Here is a 23,272-nt window from a genome sequence, read left to right as displayed (position 1 = left end):
TGGTAGGATGTGCAGTACTTTAGTAGACTTCACAAAAGAATGTACCTTTTTAAAACATCTATTTGTGAATCGGGGCTATCCAGTTAAATTAGTTGATGATTTAACAAAGGAAGTTAGTCAAAAAAGATTGGATGGTTATTATAAGCCCCTACTTAACCAAAGTTCACCTCTATTTAGTCAAACTGTTCAGGTGTCAAATTTGAATGTTGATACAACAGGGGTACTGAACCCAATGGAACATACTGAGCCATCCTTCACATTAAGTTTTGTCACAACTTTTAATATAGACTCAAACGTAATTAGGTCAATAATATTTAAGAATTGGCAAATCATCGCTGATTCACCAATGCTTTTGGAAAAATTAGGCTCTCGTCCTAATATAATTTACAAGAGAGCAAGTAATTTAAAAGAGATCCTACAAAGGAATGTTAAAAGGGACTCATTTAGTAGACAAAGAGGAACATTTAAATGTGAAGCTTGCAACTACTGTAAACACATTAAACCAGGTAATTCATTTAACATCAGGAATAAGAAATATAAAATTCATCATAGAATTAATTGTCAGACTACTTCAGTGGTATATATTGCTTTCTGCGAATGTTGTCCAGCTTTTTACGTAGGAAAAACAGACCGTAAAGTCCGTGAAAGAATTTACCAACACACCTACGCTATAAGAAAGCATAAAGAAGAGAACGCACTAGCAAAACACACTGGCACACACCCTGGACACACCTTTTTATTCATGGGAATTGACCATGTTCCAGTAGACATCAGAGGCGGTCCAACATCTCTCATTTTAGAAAACCGGGAGCTTGAATGACAACTCTCTTTGGATGCGTTCAAGTTTCCCGGTTTAAATGAGAACTGTAACATTGCGCCAGTATTAAAGTTACGTAGTTACTTACGTTAGAGAAATTAATGTGAATACTTTTTACGTGCAAAGCTAATTCTAACAACACAAAATAAAAAAACAGCACAGATTAGTCAGAGAAAATGCCATTATGGATTTATTAACACTTGTACAAAATCTTCATATTTTTTAAAACAAAGAATGTTTTTTATATTTTTATTTTTTAAAAAAAGAATATACATGATCTCCTTGTAACAGAGTTAAACTGTTAGTAGACAGTTAAAGGGTTTATACTAAACAGTTTTCACTTTGTATGTACACAATCATTTATGTATTTCACACGAATTGTAGTAGTATTATACAACTACATAGTAGAGCTGGTGTACAAAAAACTATTCAAGAAAACTATTCAGGTTTCAGATATGTGCACTAGTATTTCATTATGGAATACATTCTTATCATTATTATTTGTGTCATGTTTTAACCAGTTCTGATATGAACTCACTTGTTGATCATTCTTGTCTTAAAAAAGCTGTGCAGAGGAAAGTGTAAAGTTTTAATTTCGTCACTTCCTATGAATTAGAATTGATGTCATTTTAAAAGGCTCTTAGATTAATTAAGTCAACTGATTGTTGTTACCTCTGATGAAGCTACGTGATAGTAGCGAAAACGCTTTTTTCTGTTTTACACAAATAAAAATTTGCGTTAAGGACTACTGAACTATTGTGCTGTTGGTGCTCGTTTTGAAGACTTCCCTTGCCTTTTGGTTCTTCACGAATTTATTTCATTAGCTAAGATTGCATGTTATAGGGAATTACAAACTTTATCTTCAAGAACTACTAAAATGACACATAAGAAAATATATTGGTTAAAACTTAAAAAAAAATTAGATAAAATGTAATCATAAAAGGTCATCACATTTGTTATGGACATTGTATTTAGTTACTATTTTACATGTTGTTTTGAATTTTGTTATATTTAAATGTATGAAATGCAGTATTTATAAAATTCAATAAAAATGTATTAATAAAAAGTTACAGTGTGATTATAATATTCTACCTTATTCTATATAACTTGCATTTCTAAATTCTTCCATCAAGGAACTATTTAATCATCACCTCTCTATTAGAGACTGCAGTATTTGTATATATTTCTTAACTTACCAACACTGCTTTTTTATTAATCCTACATAGTAGATATTTCATTCCTTGTGCATTTGCATATTATTCATAAGATGTACAAACAATCTTGACTATATATAACGGAATTCCTGCTTGTTTGATTTGAATGTGTGTTTTTAGCCATTGCGGATTGCTGCTTTAATCTAGCATAATATCCTAATTAGAGCAGATGAAAATGACAACTCATAGCACACAGCTACTGCTAATTTCCTCTGTAAGTCTCTCATTTTTCTCAATTCTTTTAAATTGTTCTAATCAACAGACATCCAACTTTACTGCTTTTCATTAATATGTACAGTTAGAGTTAATAACACTAAGGTATAAACTATTGACATTCAGCAAAATGTAAGCAAATTATATGTAAGCAACAGTTCAATGTAAAATATACTATGGCTTTCGTTTTACCAATTCTTCACTTCTAAATAAATATTTTAAAAAGACGTCATTTTGAGTAGATATCTCACATGTACTTAAAAAAAGAAAGTTCCTTCCTACTTGCAGAGACATCAGTGATGAACTTTGACCTTCAAAACAGCTCAAGGAGCAGGTGGGAAGCAACGCAAGTTAGAATCAAACATTTTCACATAAATGGAACATTACTTTGCTCTCAAGCTTTTTAAGTGTTAATTCCTTCAGAAACAACATGTGAAAGGAACGTGTTACACGGGAAGAAAGAAAACAGAATCACCAGCACTTCAACACTTCTAATTAGCACATTACTTCGATCTGACACTCAGTTAACTAAGCAATGCACATACTAAGCAAAGTTAAACAAATGAGATAAAATTCTTAACTTATATAGTCTTAAAGTTAAGAATTATTTTGCTTATAGTTTAATGACATTCTCTTACAGGAAGTATTTGCTTAACATTTAGAAACACATAACTTTAGTTAAATTAAAGTTTTTCATTGTAAATATAGCAAAACAGTAAAACTAACCATTTATATTCCTTATCATGAAAAATGTTTTAGCTTAAATATACACACTTACATATGTCTTGAAGCTTAAAGTCAAATATCAAACTTTTACTTAAAGGGTACATTTGTTTAAAAAAAATAAAAGTCCTGCAATCAGAGAATAAAAATCACTTGTTTTAAGCTTTTTTTTATTTTAGAAGCAGTTTTCCAGGAATTCAACTCACTCAGTTTCTTGAAGGACATACTGTTCCAATCCTTTTCTTCAGTATTATCAAGGATTTTATTTTTCTAAACAAAAGTGGATGCCTCCTCAGGCGTGTCATATATTTTGGTTCCTTCAGAAAGATATACGTTGATTTTGCAGAAAACACTAAAGTGGCTTTAACATTGTTCTGTTAAAGCTCATTAATCAGTGGTAAGCAAGAGTTTCTTTTACTCATTACTCTACTGGAATAATCATTGTCAAATCTGATTACATGTTCACCCATTTTAATACGTGGGCTAGACCATGCTGTTTTTAATATTTGATCTTTTTCTAAGCTGGACATAAACTTAACTATAATTAAATGTGATGGTGAGTTTTCCTTCTTTGAAGGTACTCTCACGGATCCATGCACTCTTTCAATTCCAAAAGATACATTTTCAAGTAAATTTAATGTTTTATGTAGCCGGGTTGTTAAAAAGCTTATTACATTGTCTTCCTCATACTTTTCAGGTATACCATAATTTCTAATGTTATTTTGTCTCAGTATATTTTATAAATCTTTATCTATCAACCAGTTATTTTGTTATAAAGAAATTCAGTCTGAGAGTCACCTTCACTTATTCTCCCTTCATGATCATTTAAAGCTTCTTCCATACTGTTGAGTTGTACACTTTGTTGTTTCATAAAAATTTCTAAATGTTCTATCTTGTTTCTGGACTCTTATTTGAAACTTTCTATTTTGGTATCCAGTTTGTCCATTTTAAGTAATTCATTCTGTACACTACGTATTATTGACTATATATCTTTTTAACACAAGAATCCTGAGTACCATTTCTTGAGTGGCTCATGTTGAAGCCTCTTCTCTCTTAAACAAGCAGTTGAAATGCCAACAGGAAAATTACAGCTTTTGAAGAACATGAAGCTATAAATCTTTTCTCTGACTACAAGTGAATAAAGTTAGCTAAAAAGTATCTCCACATTTTAAATTTTGCTTATATTTGCTGTCAGAGAAAAAGTCTCAGTCACAGAGCTTTCACCAGTTATTGTTCACAGTTAGCCATGCCCCCATTTAAATAATTTTTAATAACGACAGCCATCAAAAGCCATGAACAAACATGAAAATGCCTGTCTTGGGGAAGCTATAAACAGAACAATTTCAATCAGACCTGAAAGAAACATACAGCACAATGTTAAATCAGTCTGGTAAGTCTTTAAGAAATTATTATTGATACACTATTTCCTTCTCATGGTGAGAGTCATTACCACTAGCATAATTAGACAAAGGAAAGGGGAAGTACAGGCAGATAACCTGCAGCAAGAGAGTCAGCAGATATCAGCATATTACTATAGACCTCAATAACACTGATGCATATTATATAAAAACACTGGGCAGGGGGGTTAAGGAAAGGCAAAAAGGAAAGAAACTCCCTTACCTTAAGGATGGCACCATACTGGGACACCAATACCTTCTCCCTGCCATACTGTGGAGATTAAGGAAGGGGACTAGGACTCAGCATGTGGTGGACACTGGCAGAGAGCATCTTAATAAAACAGATGCAAAAAAAGCAGAGGACTTCCACTTTAACTGACATTCAAGAGTTGCTACAAAGATTGTTGTTTTATTTTCATCTTTTTGCACATAAGGAACCCTCAGTTTATCTATTTTGGAGGACAGTCTCAGGTATGGCCCCTAATGTCAAACATAAGCTTACATGGAAAAAAAAGATACTAGCAAGTTATTCAGTGTGTTACTCAAAACACTTCTGTCAACGCCAATGCAAAGTGAACAATCAAAATCTATTAAATACTGTCAAAAGTGACACTCATGCAAAAGTACTGAAATTACAGGGCTGTCACAACTCAGAAAATATTTTTTCCCCTCAGGGTTGTGGTGCCAATGAGTTGATTGTATTAGTTACTAGAACCTGTGGAGAATGCAATGGGATTGTCTGATAAAAAATTATGTTTTAGCATTTTCCACCATAACCTTTCAAAGAAACCAATTTCAATAGGTTGGGTCTCATTGTTTCATGAATTACATTAGCGAACCATATTCTACAAGAATGGGTGCTACTCAACCTGTCTGGATATTGAAAGTCACACTTGCAGTATGCTATGAGCAGTGGGGATGTTGGATATAAAAAGACCCTAAATATTCATCTCCATAAGACCTGCATATCTTTCTTTATGGGGTGTCTGATAAAAACACAAAAATGATGTGCTTAGCATAACGGTGGCTCTGTAAGAAGGTGGTCATTCTTTAGCATCCATTAGGATTGATAGCACAGGCATTAGGACCACTAAACATATAGAACCTTCCTCTTCTCTTCTGGTGATGTATCATACATCTCTCACTCTAGTTCTTCAGTAGACAGCACAGAGCTGTGGATAAAAAGAAAAAAAGTAGAGGACAGAGTGGGTGAAATAGGAAGAGTATGTTACTGCAGCTGGATCTTCTTACACATCCATCTTTGGTAACGATTAAGACAAGAGTTCCTAGCTAAATCTCCTGTTTTCCGCTGCCATAGAAATATAGCATACAAACAACTATTAATGGTGTTTGGGTATTTCTAAGATTACAATAAATATTGCATTCCATTCTTATCACTGCTCTAATTAATGTTAGTTTATATTTCTCCTCTTCAAAAAAATACTCTTTTTCAAAATATGAGATGCAGGAGTGTAGCACACTGCATCAGCTTTTTTGGCTAATAAAATCACAGTGAGTAATATACCGAATATCTGTATTCAAAGCTTCAAATCTTCTCTCAAATTTCCTTTGCATTTTATTTTTATTGTATTCATTCAACCACCTAAACCTACTACACCAAACTGCCACTTTTTAATGGTGATCTGGAAGCACACTCTCTGGTTACATGACTTGCTCAAATTTAGACAACAGGCAATTTAAACAGTATGATGCTCATTAGCATCTCACAGCATTAATTATCTGCAATGAACCACCAGATTTGAAGTGAAAGTATTCCTGATGGTTGCAGCGGAATCATTTTCCTACAGTAAACTACACCTGCTTCCAAATACAAAATATACTAAAACTGTCTGGCATCAATTCAAAAAATATAATGAATAACCTAGCAGACAGACTGGACTAAGAAAGCCAGAACAACAGAACTATATTTGGTATCCAATCTAGAATCAATAATTCTCTTTCTCCCCTGAACCATGTTCAGAAAAACTATTTTCCTTTGCAAGAGGACCATGTCCATCTTTTTTTTTCCACTGGTGACACATTAGATGAAACAGTCAATTAATGGAATTATCACTTTTACTATGTCTATCAAGTGATGGATTAGCCTGGGCTTGAATAAGGCTGTTATCTACAATGGAATAATGCAAATTTCCTTGATTCCTGCTAATGCAACAGCTGGATCTAGGCAGATGCAGAACATCTAGAGTGCCACTGTCATGCTGAAAGACAGGACTAAAAACTGAAAGTATTGATACACCAGTTACAATTTCTTACAAGACAAAATACCAGACCATGAACAGTAAGCATCCATCATATCAAAAGGATCCATTCAATTTCTCCACCCAAAAGGGATGCAATGGCCTGAAGGGTCGCTATTTTGAATTTCTTGACTGAGTGGTACTTGTTCAAATCTAGCAATTTTTGAACAGGTCCAAAGAAGGCACCGTCTTTCTTTGTGATTAGGAGAAACCTGTCAGAATATCCTACAGATTTGCAAAGGTGAGGCACAATTTATAAAACCTTTACCTGCAACATTTTTCATAATACAAGTCTTAACCTGAAAAGAAAGGATGCAGATTCTCCAATAAGAGTCTGGCATTTAGTTACAATACTTCTTGATTTGATTTTGGGTAATAACGTTTCACCTTCAATGATGAGCTTTACATATAGAGGGTGGGGGTAGCTATGGGCACATCTTGGGCCAGTAGCTATGCAAACCTAGTGCTTGCTTATCGGGAGACACTTTATGTCCTTAATGAGTGCAACCTTTTTAAACAATACATTCCCTATTATGCTAGGCTTGTGAATGGTATCTTTTTTGTATGGGCAGGGTCCAACTCCATGCTGCATGATTTTGTTGAATACCTGCAACAGACCAATCAGTTTTTATGTTTTACTCCTAGGTTCTCTGCTGAGAATATTGAGTTTTTGGATGTTAAAGTAATCAAGAAACTGAATGGCATTAACATTCAAGTTTATAAAAAAACTTTGCAAAAAATGCAGAATCTTACATAGGCAGAGAATATACCTACACCACATTCCTAGGAATGTTTTGAAAGGACAATTTCTGAGATATGCCGGGCTCAGTGCAGATGATGCATTTGTTGAGCTAGCGAATGATTTTAACAGCACAGGCTATAAACAGCATGAGATAGATATAGCACGACAAGGGGCTCTATCTAGTAGGAATGTTCAGGCCAGACCACATTTTTCTCATCAAGACCTAGAGGCTAAGAGATTTGGAGTGTTAAATGGAGACACTTTGAGAATGAGCGCTAACTCCAATGATGTTATCTCCATTTGTGATATTAAAAAACATTGGCATGTTCTTACATGTGACAACAGAAACAAAAATTCTTAGGTGAGGTTCCTAAATTTTGTTTTAACAACGTTTCTTTGAGGAAAATGTTGTGCTATAAAGCTTTTGATAAGAAACTAAGGTTTACTAACAGGGTAGGAACTCATCCTTGTAGAGACGCTAATTTGTGTCAGTCTACTGAAACTACGGCCAAGCATGTTTATAAATTTAACTTCTTTGCAAACTGTAAGAGCTGTAATCTTGTGTATTTAGTGAGCTGCACTGTTTATAAAAGTTTCTATGTTGGTAAAACTAACAGAGTACTGAAAGACCATATACGTGAACACATTTAAGTCGTCTCTAGAAATGATAAAAAAGAATGCCTTGTCAAAACATATTCTGGCCACTGGATATATTAAGTTTAAGTTTCTTGTGTTACAACTTCTTAATGTCAGCATTAGAGGTGGTGATGTTAAAACAAAAACAGAATGTATTGAGACTAAATGGATCTTAGAATTACAAAGTGACAGAGGGAAGGGATTAAAAGGCCACTACTTGGGTCACATGTAGTTTTTAAACTTTGTGTATTTAAGTAGCATTCTATGCCTATTTTACCAGATCTGAAGAAGCACCTAGATAGGTGTGAAAGTGCTTGTCTTTTTTCTGTTTGGTTTAAACATTTTTTACTCTGCTTTATGACATTTTGGAAATGTGACTTCCTAGATTCTACAATGTTGACTAGTTATTCTTTTACTTAGATTCATTATAAAGGAGTTGTTTCAGAGATTTCTTAAATTTGTCAGTGGTATTCTTTCTTAACTTTTTCTTCATATGGAAGGTATGCCATTAGGACAGGGCCTATTTTGGAAGTTTTTTTTCTCCAACTGCATGCCTAAATCTTGGTCTGGAGAGTACGAGGATTTCTTCCTGGCTGTTTCGAAGTGAGTAGCAATGGTCTCTTAGAGGGAGTTTTCCTTTCAGGGGTTGGCAGTAATTAACCCATTTGAAAGATTTTAAAAATGAGTGTCACTAATAGAAAGGTAGCCATTTTGGGAAAAGGGGGCCAGTGGATCTTGGCCACCAAGTCACAACAGTGTATATTCTGGCTGGCTAGGAGAGCAAACCTGTGTATTTTTAATTATGCTGCCTGTAGTTTTTGACAGCTGTATACGAGTGCATAGTTAGTACAAGTAGGGCATATTCAAACTTTAGTAATAGAACATTTTTGGTTATAGCTTTGCAAGAGACTGAAAAGAGGAGGTGAGAGATGCAATAATACAATTTAAGTTGGTAACGAACTTTTGAGCTTAAGTTATCATTATGGATAAAGAAGTTAAAGAGAAGGTCAAAGGTAAGTCCTAGATACTTTTAAGGTATTTCCCTTTATGTCCTGAATCAGTAGTTCAGGTATAACAAAAAGCATGTTGGAGCTTGAAATAATATTACATTTGTTTTAGTAATGTTGATTAGGAGTCTGTTTGCCTGAAGCCATGTGCAGGGATCAGTGAATACTGATTGCAAATTAATTTGGAGGGTTTGATGAGTTTTCTGAATTGTGTTAATGGAGGTACAGAGTAATGGGATTTATAAACAGTGAGAAGAGCCTAATATTGATCCTTAAGGGACACATATTAAGTGTGCCATGCCCTGAGAAGTTATTATTATAAAATATTTGGAAGGTTCTAATTTTAAAATAACAATAACTTATTTTTAAATTGAATACTTGTTATCTATTTTATTCTACATCTATAACTGGAATTGATCTGTCTTGCAACTTGCAGTGGTTTCCTAACTGAAATTTGTAAGTCCAGTTGTTTCCACACTTTGACAAATGAATGGTTTGTCCAGTTGGTTTGACCTGTTTCTATCCATGCCACAACTCTACAGTTTTAGTGGTAACTCCACCTAAACATACAGTTGGTTGTTAAACAAAGATCCCATCTGCTTGAGTTTTGTGTCATTCTACATAACACTTGTATTTGAGCAATTATTAGCTGTTACACATTTTGCTGTGTAAAACATCATGGACAAGTCTGCAGTCCTGTTTTGTTAAAAATGTTATGGAGGAAGGCAGACTTTATTTTTCTTTTATTTATTTATTCTTTAACTGGATTAGTCCCACTAGGCTAGTGGCATCTTTTCAGAAAAGACCAGAGTTGGTATTTACACTTTTAGGGGAAATTTTGGCCGGGTTATTGAAGAACTTTCCCTACTCTTTTTAATAGGTGCCATAAGAACTTTTAAATCCACCTGCTCCAGCACCAACTCAAGCAGATGGTACCTGGGTTTAGAGTCTCATCTGAAGGACAACAGACTCCTGAGTTCTGCATCCCACTTATGCTGCATAGCAGTATCAGCACTCCATCTACTGGGCGAGTAAACAGAACTCACAGCCTTCCACAACAAAGGTGAGTGTTGCTCCACTGAAACTGACATACAAGTAAAAAAGTACTTTATAAACAGGTGACTATATATTGTGTCAGCTATGTAGTTACATAAACCCTTGGAAACACAACTGGCTTCCCCATGATGAAATATTTGTACTTGTTTGTAAGTTGACTTTGCATTAATGAGAGATACTCGGCTGCTTCATCATACAGAGGGAGTTGATCGGATAGTACTGCTGCAATGTACCCACCTGTAACATGAGATGTTTTGTTAATTAAGCAACACTTCTGTTTTTGTCAGTTAAAGCAGGGTCATGGTTACTTATACCCAATATGTGTCATGTAGTATTTTCCAGCCTTTCAACTAATGTTTAACACAGCAGCATAAAGAACAAAATGCAATGGCCACTGCAAAACGTTTTGTTTATTTTCATTTTCTAGCATTCAGGAAATCCAGGTTGAATCAATTATGTAGGAGGAATGACAATAAGACACAACCCCAGCATGGTGTCTACTTTATTGATCAAAATCACTTCTCCTCATACGTGGAGAAAACTGATAAAACAGCTGAGTAAACTGGACTGGTCATTTTAGGTTTCCACAATTCAGGAGAGGCATTTCTTTGTCTGAGTTTTGCTGTCCTTATAATTTAGTAGAAGTTTGGGGTGGCTGGGAGCTAGTTCCCTGCTTGAAAGATTTTTTCTGGTGTTTTTCTCCAGCAACATGATGTTCAGAAAACTAATTTTAATGTGTTGTAGTGATGCCTTAATCATATTGCTGATCATTATTTCTCTAGCATGCGTGCTGCTGTAGCCATCTGAGCAATATTAGGCACTTTTGCACTATTCTCTGATTGTTGTGGGGAAGACAAGGAAACAAATGAAACACTCAGTACTTCTGTCTAACTGGGTCTTTTTTGGTAGGAGTTGTCTCTAATGTAAATATAGTCATTTTGAGGCATTTGAACGGTGCACTAGTGCAGCGGTTGTGTTGCCACCTCACAGCAAGAGGTTCTCTGGTTTGATTCTTGGCCGGGGTGCCTTCTGTGCGGAGTCTGCATGTCCTCCCTGCACCTGTGTGGGTTTCCTCTAGGTGCTTCAGTTTCCTCCCACATTACAAAGACATGCGACTGTAGCATTTTTCCCCAGGCATCCACTGAAAATTGGCTTCTTTCCAAGTGGGACTTTCCCAGTAATCAAATGTTAAATAATAAATAAATAAATATAATAGCAAAAAGGGACTGCACTGCTAAGAGTTTCTGCAAAAATAGTTTTCATGGTCACAGAAATGAAAACTACATGCATTCACACAGTTTACAAATTATGGCAGAATGCTCAGTAATTCATCACAGTGGAGAAATGATGTGCTACAAAAAAAGTATTATTCTCTTTTAATCATTTGACCCCTAAGGAAACAATAAAGCTGCTAGCCTTATGGCCAAATGATAGCTGTGGATAAGAATGATTAGCTTTTGCAGTAAAGCTCATCTTAAAGGACCTCATACTGAATAGTAGAAGAAAAAGGACATCTGAAAACCTTGTATACCTACAGATGGTTAATGACACACCCACTCTGTGTTCAAAATGATCTAAAGTAGTTTTGGGGCAGCATACCATTTTAGTTACAGCAGAATGCTGTTTTACATTTATTGTCTGGTATGGCCACACAAAGCCATATTACATGCATTCTTTACATTTTGCACTGGCTACCAAAAGGAGGGCAGGTTACACTCAATGCATGTAATCTGACAAGACAAACAAAAAGAAATTACAGGTAACCTGACTTTATGCAATCTGAGCCAGTGAGCTTCTCCATCCACATGGCCCTCTTTGTAGTCTCACCTTTATGCAAATGAAAATGTTTTAAGAAATTCTCTGGGTAAATTTGGACATAGTGGGATTCCACTTATTTGCTGCTCTAACCCAGTAGAATTCTTTATGATGATGGATAAGAGACTGAATACTAAGGAATTGTTTTAAATAATAACTTAAAACATTTAACAGCAGACCTTTGAAATGATACAGTCTAGAAGGTGATCTTATCAGATGCACTGACTAATCTAGTTATACTTAAAATTGTTGTTTTTATCACATTTAGGTTGTGTGTGTGTGGCAACTTACAATAAATCTTAAAACAAAGTTTGTTTTTCTTGTGTTAATGGTTAAATTTAAGTGCAAATGTGCCAAACTGCAGTAAGGAATAAGAAACATACTCATTACATCTTGAATAAAGATTCATATATTCTTAGTAGCAAGATAAGCATAAAGGAAACAAATTCACTGTGTTACCTAATAAGAGGTAGGGTTCCAATTATGTGCCACGTGAATCAAGCTGTATTCCTTTCCAAGATTTTAAAGCATTTCGCTTGTATTGTTCAAGTTCCTAGAATAAAATGAAAAGCTTACAGTAACATAAATCTACTAAATATTTCTGGACAAAACTAGTTATGTCAATTTTATAGCACATTTTTTTCACACCGACCAATTTATTAAAAGGGTTATAGGATCCTTTCATGTACTGCTGGATGCACACAATATTCTAATATGTATGTATCAGCCAAATCTACAGTTATGTAAATCACAGGTACTACTGCAATACCTTTCACTAACAGAACAATGTTCCAATTCTGTACCACGATATCAACAAATTACTTTTACTGTGCAATTCCTGTGCCAAAAGGCTTCAGGAAGTCTGAGCTGTGAATTAATGTAGGTAAACTCATTATTCCTTTAAGAGTGCATCCATCAGCATGATTTGACACAGACCAGGAGGAATAAAGGGGGTCTACTTCTAAATTCATAAGAAAGGTCTGCCAGGTCAAAGAGGAAATCAATCAGACTGTCATGTCTTTGCAGTGACAACAGAACACTGCAGAATCTTCACATCCAAGTGTGTGTGTGTGTGTGTGTGTGTGTGTGTGTGTGTGTGTGTGTGTGTGTGTGTGTGTGTGTGTGTGTGTGTGTGCTGGAGATGCACACCTGAACTCTGAACCAAATCTGCTACAGCCACATTAGCTCTTCACTTTTTTATGATGGCAGAAATGTCCTGTAGCATGTTAATGCCAAAGCAACTCCTGGTTGATGCAGGAACATATTATTTTTCTCCTAGGTGATGGATGTGCCTAAAGACCGCAGCCAAAATAGGACCCATAGGAAGCCTGAGGACAGAAAGATCTATGTACAAAAACACTTAGCAGCTTCTATGTACAGAAACACTTAGCAGCTTAAAATTTCACCTCATGAGGCAGGAGTCATTTCAAACATCCATGGTGTAGAAGACAGACTAGTGGGGGGGGGGGGGGGGGCACTGCGATTTGGAAGTGCTGAGTCTCTAGAACAAAGTGCAACAACTTGAAGTGATTTTGAATGACCAGAACGTGTGAGTAATTATCCATCATATCTGTTGAGAGCCTGTATAAAAAAACAAAGATTCACAAAAGAAGGACTGCGTGAAGACTGACCATCTTACACCAGAAATAGCTAAAATAAAGGTTAATGGAATCAGAAATCTGAAGTCTAAAACCTTCCTTGAATAGGACTGGTTTGAAAAGAACCCATAAATCTCCTTCTGTAGTAGACTCTTGTTTGACAGTTCCCTTTCTCGGTCTAGGAGCTATGGACAGACCAAATGAACTCTCAGTGGAAGCTGAATGAGGGAGAAGGGAATGGTAGACAAAGTCCATACCACCTCATAAAACCCACCAGACCTTATTATGTTCATCCACATCGCTCTAAATCTGAAAAAAAGTTTTCTCTTTTTGTCACTGAAGACTAACTTGATAAATGTAAATTCTAGAAATGCTAATGAGAGGGCTGGGGAGATGAAGTTGTAGACTTGGATAACTTGACAGATTGTCCAGGGCATGGGCTGACAGCTTGGCACTTGATTGCTTGGTGGCACTAACTTTGTCTTTTGTTTTAGACTGAATGGCTGAGCTGCCTTGGTCCTTGCCAGTAACCACCCAATGGACAAAATCAGTATTACGGTACTGCGTCTCAAATCAAAATATTCATTGCTGAAATAATATGAGGATATTTTGTGAAAAATATAATTACAAAGCTCAATGTGATTTTTTTGCAATAAGAAAATAGTGTTATCTATAAAGTTGCACTTTTTACATGGAAATATTCATAATTAAAAAAAAAATTAAGATTCTTCATACAGCACATAAATTAATCACAAGAGATAGTAATACATGCACATATTTTCAAAAATACTGGAGTCTCTTTCTGAACCACATTCTAAAAGTATGAATATCATTCAAAGAATGAAATCATCAGACCGTATACAAAATTCCCCTATACTAAGTAAAGTACAAATCAAAGAAGCTTAGACAAGCAACTTAAGGAAGAATCAAATACAAATACATCTCTCATGCTTCGGCCCTTTAGCTGCTGTTGCACCTGCTGTAAATATTGTATATAGTGTGTTAGAGTTTACTACAACATGCAGTTAGGATAATTCTATACATCCTCCTGTTAAAATTTGAAAATAAATAGTAAATGTGTTTTATTCCATGTGACTTAGTAGAAATATGACCTGATTGCATCTTGAAACAAAAATTACTTTGTATCTGACAATTATGATTTTTTTGCATTATCTACTGTAATATACTTTTGGAAAACAAATAAAAATAAGTATGGAAAAAAGATTCTTCATACGGATATTAACATAATTACATGTTGCCATGACTGTTTGACTCAATTTGTTTAATATCTTTTTGAAAGTTCCTGTTGACATGCCCGATAAGAATTTATTATGCAAGGACAACCAGCTATCATATGATTTAGTATGTGTTATATGTTATCATGGCAAATTATTTATTTACAATTTTCTTTCCTCTGTTATTAGCAAGGATAGACTGACTGACCCAAAATATAACTTTCAGCAGCATCTCAGGGAGGAAAACTCCACAAAGATTAAAATCAGCACAGTACAAAGTACAATAATTTGTAACTAAGACTAAATATGTTATATGCAGACAGCAAAAAAGATGTTTTAAAGATATTACACATAAAGAAGACTAATATAAAGTTATACAAAAGCTTTTTGTATGTGTCTGTTTACATTGCTACTTGTGACTGTCTGTGCTGTTGTGGAGTTAAGATCAAGTTAACAGGAGTGAAATAGAGACTTAAGTAAGACAGTCATTGAGATATACTATGTACTAAATGGGTTAGTTTAGAGTGGGGAAGAATGTAAGAGTATTTATTGTACCATCATAACTTAGGTTAGGTGGTAGTGGTTATTAAATGCTACAGTTCTTACCTGCCTGAAATCTGGTGCTGTTCTTAAAATGAGAGCTAGTGCTGTAAACACTAAGATTTTTTGTTAGTTTTTTTTCCAGAGTCATTTTGCCTCCAGCAGCTGACCATCAGCTTACCCACAGGTATTCTTCTTGACCACCGGGCACAGAGGACCTGTCTTAGCCCTGGTGCAGCATCATACTGCTGCTGGGAGTTTTTATTTTATTTATGTTTTATTTAAGGCCTACATTTTCTTACTGCTCATGCTCACCTGTGATGTCTTTGGAACAGATGTGCAATTGGTCATGCTGGCATATTGTTCCACCTCTGCAACAACTCTGACAACAGTTTTTGCTGTTAAATAGGTTTTGAGTTTTATAAATGAGTTAGTATTAGGTTCAGATCTAATTTGTGGTGGTACAGAGGCTCCCTATTGAAATGTCAACATTTGTAACACTGAGTGCCAACAGTCCGACCTGCGTCTCAAGAAAATGCAGGAAAACAACAAATATCAAACATCACTCTTCCCCTTATACTTCTTTTTTTGCAGGGGGACTAGCCCCCAAGCAGCCTCCAATGTGTTGAACATGCTTCTGTTCTGGACTGATATATACTGACTCCAAGTTCTTTATACCTTCACAGAAACTGCCACCTTGGACTTAGTAACTAAGTCTAGGTTTTTGGCCATTCAGTCTCAGCATTATGCGACTAGCTAAAGTGGGTCCCGACATTTCAAATGGTTACCAGTAGAGAATTCCACAAAGTATGGGGAATTGCTGGTATGACTTCTGGATTTAGCCGTCCACAGCTAATGATTTTGTTGGGATCTTACTGAATTTGGAAGATTATAACTTTGGGCAACACGGCACCCTACATAGCAGGTTGGTTTTGATTATGAATTGTATTCTCAATAATCTTGACCTGTATGAAAGTTAGGCTACTATGTAGGTCTAACTACCCTAATTTATGTAGGGCATCACAATGATGTGTTCCACTTGGCAGCTAAGCTGTGAATTTTGTTGTCTTATTAAAGGTTAAGTTCATGCTTGTAGAACTGGGATTTTTGTAGGCTGGTTATTGTATCAGTCATGGCTAACACTGAAATGTCAGTATGGGAAATTATTAACAACAACCATGCAGTAAGATTTTTTTATAGGTAAAAGTATCTCATAAATAGTTTTGACAGTTACACTCAAAGAGATTTCAAAAATTACTATGGGCTTATGTGTTTAAAGGTGACTTAATCATAGAAATGGTTGAGAGTATAACTGATGTACTTTTGCCAAGGTTTATTATAACTTAAAGTTCTTTGTTAACAGATTGCAGGGGTGCTCTTCTATTGAGTAGTGCTGCATTCTGCTGTGTATTACGATCCACTAGAATTACAGCTGTGTGTATGTTTATGAATGCACTTGAAAAAGTTTAAAGATGGATACATTTATAATTGTATATATATTTAGTCTGAGAAGATTTTGTACTGGGACAACTAAATTGGTCATCCTTTTAGATTTGCTTTGGGATAAGCTGTCGACTTAAAATTGATTAGGTCTGTTAACTAGGTTCTGATATGCTAGAAGAGTCTTTGATAAAATAAAATGATACAGTCGGGATCAGTTTACTACCTTTTATGTAAGTTACACATTTAATGTATACAAATTAGGGCATTAAGTGGATGCAGACTAAGCCAAAGTAATGCAAAGAAACACACAACACCACATCACACCAGGAAAAAGGGGGGTATGGTGTGGTTGCATGAGTATTATTGGGCCACCGTGGATATCAAATCCCTCTATACTAACATCCAACATGGGTGGGGACTAAAGGCAGTTAGGATTATGTTAGGGGAAGGCCCACGGACGGATTTCCTGATTAGGCTGTTAGAATTTTCTTTGACACATAATTGTTTTGTGTTTAGTGATAACTTTTTCTTACATCTACAGGGAACTGCGATGGGGGCCTCATATGCCCCAGTCTATGCAACTTTATGCATGGATTATTTTGAAAAAACTTGTATATACAGTATGTTTTTTTTTTTTAAAAAACAGAGTGGTGGCATTCAAAAGATACATAGATAACTTGATATTTATCTGTAAAGGGGAAATGGATGAATTTGGTGACTTCATATCCCAACTGCAGGAGAATAATTTTGGCCTTGAGTTCACCCATGATACCAACAGGACAGTGATACAGCATTTGGATCTGGAGTTCTACATAAATGAGCACTTTAAAGTGGCATTTAGACCGTTTGTTAAGAGAACTGCAGTCAACAATTTCTTGGCAGCTGACAGTATGCACGCCCCACATTTAATAGCAACATTACCCTATGGTGAAAATCTTCGCATTGCCAATAATACTTCTAATAAAGTTGAGATAACACATGAATTTGATAAGGTAAGGAACAGGTTGAGCAGCAGGGGATATTCAAAAAATGTCTTAAGTTCAGAAGAGAACAGGGTTAGGAAGAGATTAGGGCTAGCACACCAAAAGGAAAACATTATCACTTGGATAGAGGGATGCAGTAAGCAGCTTATGCAGAAGGGTGGGGATTAGGAAGTTTTAGTCTATGTGAAGAAATTCTCCCCTTTTTCTCATACACTGAGGACGTTAGTTCACAGATATTGGCCCGTCATTCTCAGTGATGACAAATATGGCAACATCTTTCCAGATAAGGTTACATTTTCCTACAGTAGATCAAAGAACTTAAAAGAATTGTTGTCCACAGGTAAATTGGATAATAAACAAGGTAGGACAGGTAGTTATCCGTGTGGAAAGTGCATTGTGTGTAGGAAGATTAAGAATTTACACGGCATAAATATCAATGGAAAGATTTATATTGCAAGAGATTTTTTATAACTGCTACACTAGGGGAGTAGTATACATCATCAGTTGCGGATGCACCCCAACCATGTGGTATGTAGGGTAGATCAAAAGAGCTGTTAAAAAGAGGATTATAGAGCATTTGGGGGGTATTAGAAGGGGAAAGATGGTTAGTCCCAATGCTGAACATTTCATTGGGGCCCATGGGGGCTCTGATGAAACTTCTTCTTTGGTGTGTTGTACAGGCCAAAACCGCAGAGGGAAGGCCAAGCTGCAGGAAATTTGACTCTATTGGAGACGGAATGTATTATCAACTTTAGAACACTACATCCTAGGGGGTTAAATATAAAATTGGATTTGAACACTAATAGTTAACAATAGAATGTACATATAATTTTCATCATGGGGAGTTATTAATATGTGACTATATTTAGTGAAATAATATTGTTTGTGTTCCCTCCAGCACTGTGACTCGGTAGGGGTATGACAAATAGGACAAGCTATGCTATAATATTGAAGGTCATACTATTTTTGTATATTTTTACATGTTTCATCACACTCATTTACATTGTCACTGTAATGTCCATCTTAAATTTAAGATATATGTATAAATCTGGTGAATGAAGGTGTGAAAAGTTTTAATAACAATATATGAAGGGTATGCAATGTATAACATATGCATTTAAAATGATTTGCTTATGTCAATAAGTACGGGCTCTTTAAGAAAGGGATCGTTGTTTCATTGTTTGATTATTGTATTGGGTAAATGAACTGTATAAATGGATGTTGCTTGATGTAAAAATGTGTTCCATGAAGGCGTAAGCCATGGCACCGGAGACAGCTGTAAAGAATATTGCAAATTTTTCCTGGTGTGGTGGTGTGTGTGTTTCTTTGGATATTTTGGGACCACTGTGTGTTTTTGTTTGAGCCAAAGTAATGGTTATTGCTAGCACCCTCTGTGCTTAGAATAAGCAATGAAATCACAGTTTAACAAAGGAGAACGGGCCAGAGGTAATGACAGAAAATGAGAAAAAGACAATTCATGGTGACAAGTATGATTACTTCAAGAACATACTGTAAAGGACTACTGTCTTCATTTCTACCTGCCAACTGCCCTATCCTTTCTCATTTTATTAGCCTCAAACCTTTAATGACTACTGCTGCATTTTAGATCCGGTGCAAGCCAGCATTAGGTACTGACAAATGCTTGATATATTTTTTTCAGTACTGCCATCAAGCTACAAACTTAAACGCAGCAATTTTATGATACACAACTTGAGAAAAATATGTGATTCCAAATACATATGACTCTTCCTAACTTCATACTGCTATGAAACCAAAAATAATTCCTTAAATTTAGCAGTCCTTCATAATGTTATGTAGTTTTTTATTCAGTCATTATATAATGCAAGAAACAGCAATGTGATACACATTTAAAAGGTGTATCAAAAGGTTTGTGTTTAGAACGGAAGTTACTAATCAAATGCCCCAAGTAGAAAGGATAAACAATTATTTTTGTCTGGATCTTTGTATTAGCCTTAATGGATCTAGACTAATAACTCAGAGGTGTACTTTTCATACTTTTGAAATATGTACTATACTGAAACTTTTCCCTTGATGGTTTACAGAAAATAGGCCACAGAAACTGATGCTGTACTAGTGAATTAAATAATCAGCTTGTGTCATAATAGTTCATAGGTTGACACTAGGCTATCTGCCCTAGGGCATTTATAAGCCTAGCCAGAGTGTGTTTGGCTTTCGCCACCCTTTTGGATTAGTTGACTGTGCCTCTGTATAGTAGGTCATAGAAGGTAGCCCTTTTAAAGTTAGTTTACCATACCTCTGTCAAGCAGGGACACAGAAGAGATCCTAGGGGTAAACTTACGATCTCCCATCCACTCATCAAGATTTCTCTTGAAGAGGGTCAGTGAGGGGCTCTGCCTAACATGGACTGGGATTTTGTTCCAGAGTGAGGGGAGCCTCTGGGATATGAATCTGTCCCTCCAGCATGTCCTATTTGTTTCTGTGCTGAGGTTCATGTCCCTGGAGCGTGTAGCTCTAAGGGATTTGGATTTCCTGAGGTGAAGCATGTCCATTAATTCTGGGTTGGACATGGCTTTATACGTCAGACACAGATCGCCTCTGAGTAGGCGGTACGCAACTGAGTAGAGCTGGAGTTTTTTTAGCCGAGCTGCATAGGGCATCTGTTTGAACCCCTTGATCCTCTTGGTGAGGTACTTCTGGGGTCTTTCCCATTGCTGCAGGTGTCGGGTAAGGTACATCCCAAATGGGGCATTGTATTCAATTATGGGCCTGATAAGTGATGAGTAGAGGGGCACAATGACCTCTCTTGATCTAGATGTGAATCCTTTCATGATAAGGTGGGCTATATAGAAGGTCTTTCTAACTACTTTGGCAATGTGATTGTCAAAGGAGAGACTGCTATCTACTTGGGTCCCCAAGTCCCTAATTACTTCTTCCGTACTTAATGGATTACCACCTATGTGGTAATTTGTGGGCACTTAGTTTTTCCCAAAGGGGATGACTATGCACTTTTTGGCATTTAGCTTTAGGCCACGGCTCTGGCACCAGTTATCCATCTCTGTGAGACCCTTTTGGAGGATGCTTTTGTCAGCCGGAGAGTCGATTACGGCACCCAGTTTGCAGTCATCTGCGAACTTGGTCAGCCACAGTCCACCCGTGTTAGCCTGTACCTCTGAGAAATATATACTGAACAAGAGAGGTCCCAGGACTGAGCCTTGTGGGACGCCACTTGTAACTGGTTTAGAGTCTGACATGGTACCTGCTATTCTGACCATGTGGGTTCTATCCCTGAGCCAGTTTGCAACCCATCTTGTGACATAGGGGTTGATATTTAAACTGGTGAGCTTATTTATGATGCCCGAGTGGGGTATTGTGTCGAAAGCTTTTGCGAGGTCCAGGAAGGCGGTGTGGACTACCTTCCCTTCATCTATGGCTTTGGTAACTGTTTCAAAGAAGTTGACCAGGTTCAAGAAGCAAGATCTGCCCTTAACAAAGCCGAATTGGGTAGGATCCAGTGTCTGGAGGTTCCCAATGTCTTTGTTTATGATTTCCATGATGATACGTTCCATAGCTTTGCAGACCAGGCTAGTCAGGATTATAGGGCGATAGTTTCCGGGGTTTGTTGTGGCACCACCTTTGTGGAGTGGGACCACTGTTGTTGTATGCCATTCCTTGGGTACATATCCTGTAGTAAGGCTGAGATTGAACAATGACTTTATATGAGGGATTAGTTCTTCTTGGAGCTTGTGTAAGATGCAGCCCGGGACACCGTCTGGTCCCATTGATGCTGTGTTTTTTGCTTTGGAGAGGGCAGCTCTCACCTGTGCATCTGTGATTTCAGGAAGGCTACACTCTGTTGGGATAGACATTTGCTCTTTTGGGGAGGAAGGGGGGGGGGGAATTTGCACTGAACCTTTCTGCCAGGATGTTGGCAATGTCTGCGGGTTCAGTGTATTTTTTGTCATTTTGCACTAACTCAGAGCATATCTGGGAGTTGCCTCCCAGGTTTCTGACATAACTAAAGAAGGCCTTGTGATTATCTTTAGTGTCTTGTGCAATTTCTCTTTCGAAACTGGCCTTAGATGATTTTATGAGAGATCGTAGTTTCTTGATAGTACTGATTATAGATGCCTTCCCTTTTTGGGATTTTGCTCTATCATGTAGTAGCTTTCTCCTTCTGTTGTATAGCTTATTTATAGCCGGGGTCCACCAGACAGGTCTCCTACCTTTGGAGGAGTGAGTTTTGGTTTTATTTGGGATAGCATGCTCCATGCATTCCTGTAGGTGTCCATAGAATGCTTTTGTAAAGGATTCTGCATTTTGGGCCATATTTTCCACTGGCCCGGGGGCTTTGAAGGATTCCACCTCGGTTTTGAGAAGTGTGAAGTTTGCTTTTGAGAAGTTCTTCACCGTGGTTTCCTTGGCTAGGGGTGGGGACGGAATATGGATGTCCAGTGAGATTAGTTTATGGTCTGATCTTACCAATGAGGGGTATACCTCTGGTGTGGAACATAGAGACCCCATGTTGGTGATGACCAGATCCAATATGTTTTCCCCTCTTGTGGGAGTGGTGACCAGTTGTTCCATAGCATTTGAGTTTATAAATTCTAGGAACCATTGGGTGAGGGTGTTTGGGCTTGAGTAGTTTTCCCAATCAATGTTTGGGTAGTTGAAGTCACCCAATATAATGGTGTTTGGAGAGACCTTCATATTCTCCAGTGTTCTCAGGAAAGCCGAGTGAGGTTCCTGTGCGCCAGAAGTAGTCTTTTCATCAGATTGCCCTGGAGTACAGACAGCAGTTTATTCAAGAAACTCTAAGGGAATCTCTGCAAAAGACCATTATTATGTGTCTTTCACAACTGACCATGTCTGTTAAAATGGCTAAAGCACAATGCAGAACATCAGCCAGGTAAGACCAGTGGTCAGACTTCCTGGACTTATTTTGAAGGTCCAAAAGGCGTAGCCAGTCTTCTTCTGGGAAATAAGGGAAGACTTGATTGTATCATAACCAGATGAAAGGTGTTCAAAGGCAAATAATTTGGTCCACTGAGATCGAACAGAGGTCTGAGATCTTATGTATTCCTTGACACCAAAAGTATTGGAAATAATTTCTGTTCATGGGAGAACTCTTGGAAAATCTTTCTTGATGCTCCTTTCTAATGAGGTGAGATGTCTGCCAAGGCTAATGACAGGGAAAGAAGAGGGGCAAAAGGGGAATGATTATCTTTTAAATATGATTTCTCCTACTCAATTCTTTCTGGTTATCTTTTTCCATGAATACAAATGGAGGGAAAGATAACTCCAACTGCTTCCAGAGCTGGGCAGTCAGGTAACTTCTCTGGACTTCTGTTGTCCATTTGTGGGAGGAATGCAGCTCCCAAGAGAGTGCCGAGGACCTCCAACCTTATGACTTTGACCCTATGGAAAATTACCTTGGTTACTGCCTCTTTCTAGTAGTCCTATGCTACTGAATCTGCTATATGCTCCATCAGAACCATATCTAGCACTGGTCCCTCTGCAATGAAGATTGGAATTTAACACCAACAGCACTAAGAGCTTTGCCCTGTTTCTCTATATTCGCAAGGGTCTCTTGAATTTTTTTCCCAAACAGGAAAA

At 36.8% G+C, this 23,272-nt stretch overlaps 1 protein-coding gene across 3 annotated transcripts in view; it reads right to left on the bottom strand.

Annotated features, from left to right (window-relative positions):
• DYNC2LI1 (dynein cytoplasmic 2 light intermediate chain 1) overlaps positions 1-23,272 on the bottom strand; it is a 1,063,586-nt gene that overhangs the window by 33,899 nt on the left and 1,006,415 nt on the right. For all 3 annotated transcript variants that reach the window (XM_044075072.1, XM_044075070.1, XM_044075071.1), the window contains one exon: positions 12,338-12,431. In XM_044075072.1, coding sequence (XP_043931007.1) covers positions 12,360-12,431 — 72 coding nt within the window. In that variant the 3' untranslated portion in view covers positions 12,338-12,359. The remainder of the gene's footprint in view (positions 1-12,337; positions 12,432-23,272) is intronic.

The sequence above is a fragment of the Protopterus annectens genome, chromosome 6.part0, assembly GCF_019279795.1.
Source record: "Protopterus annectens isolate FY-2018-M chromosome 6.part0, PAN1.0, whole genome shotgun sequence".
NCBI lineage: Eukaryota > Metazoa > Chordata > Ceratodontiformes > Protopteridae > Protopterus > Protopterus annectens.
The sequence above is the reverse complement of the archived record's forward strand: the minus strand, read 5'-3'. Positions and strand labels throughout refer to the sequence as shown.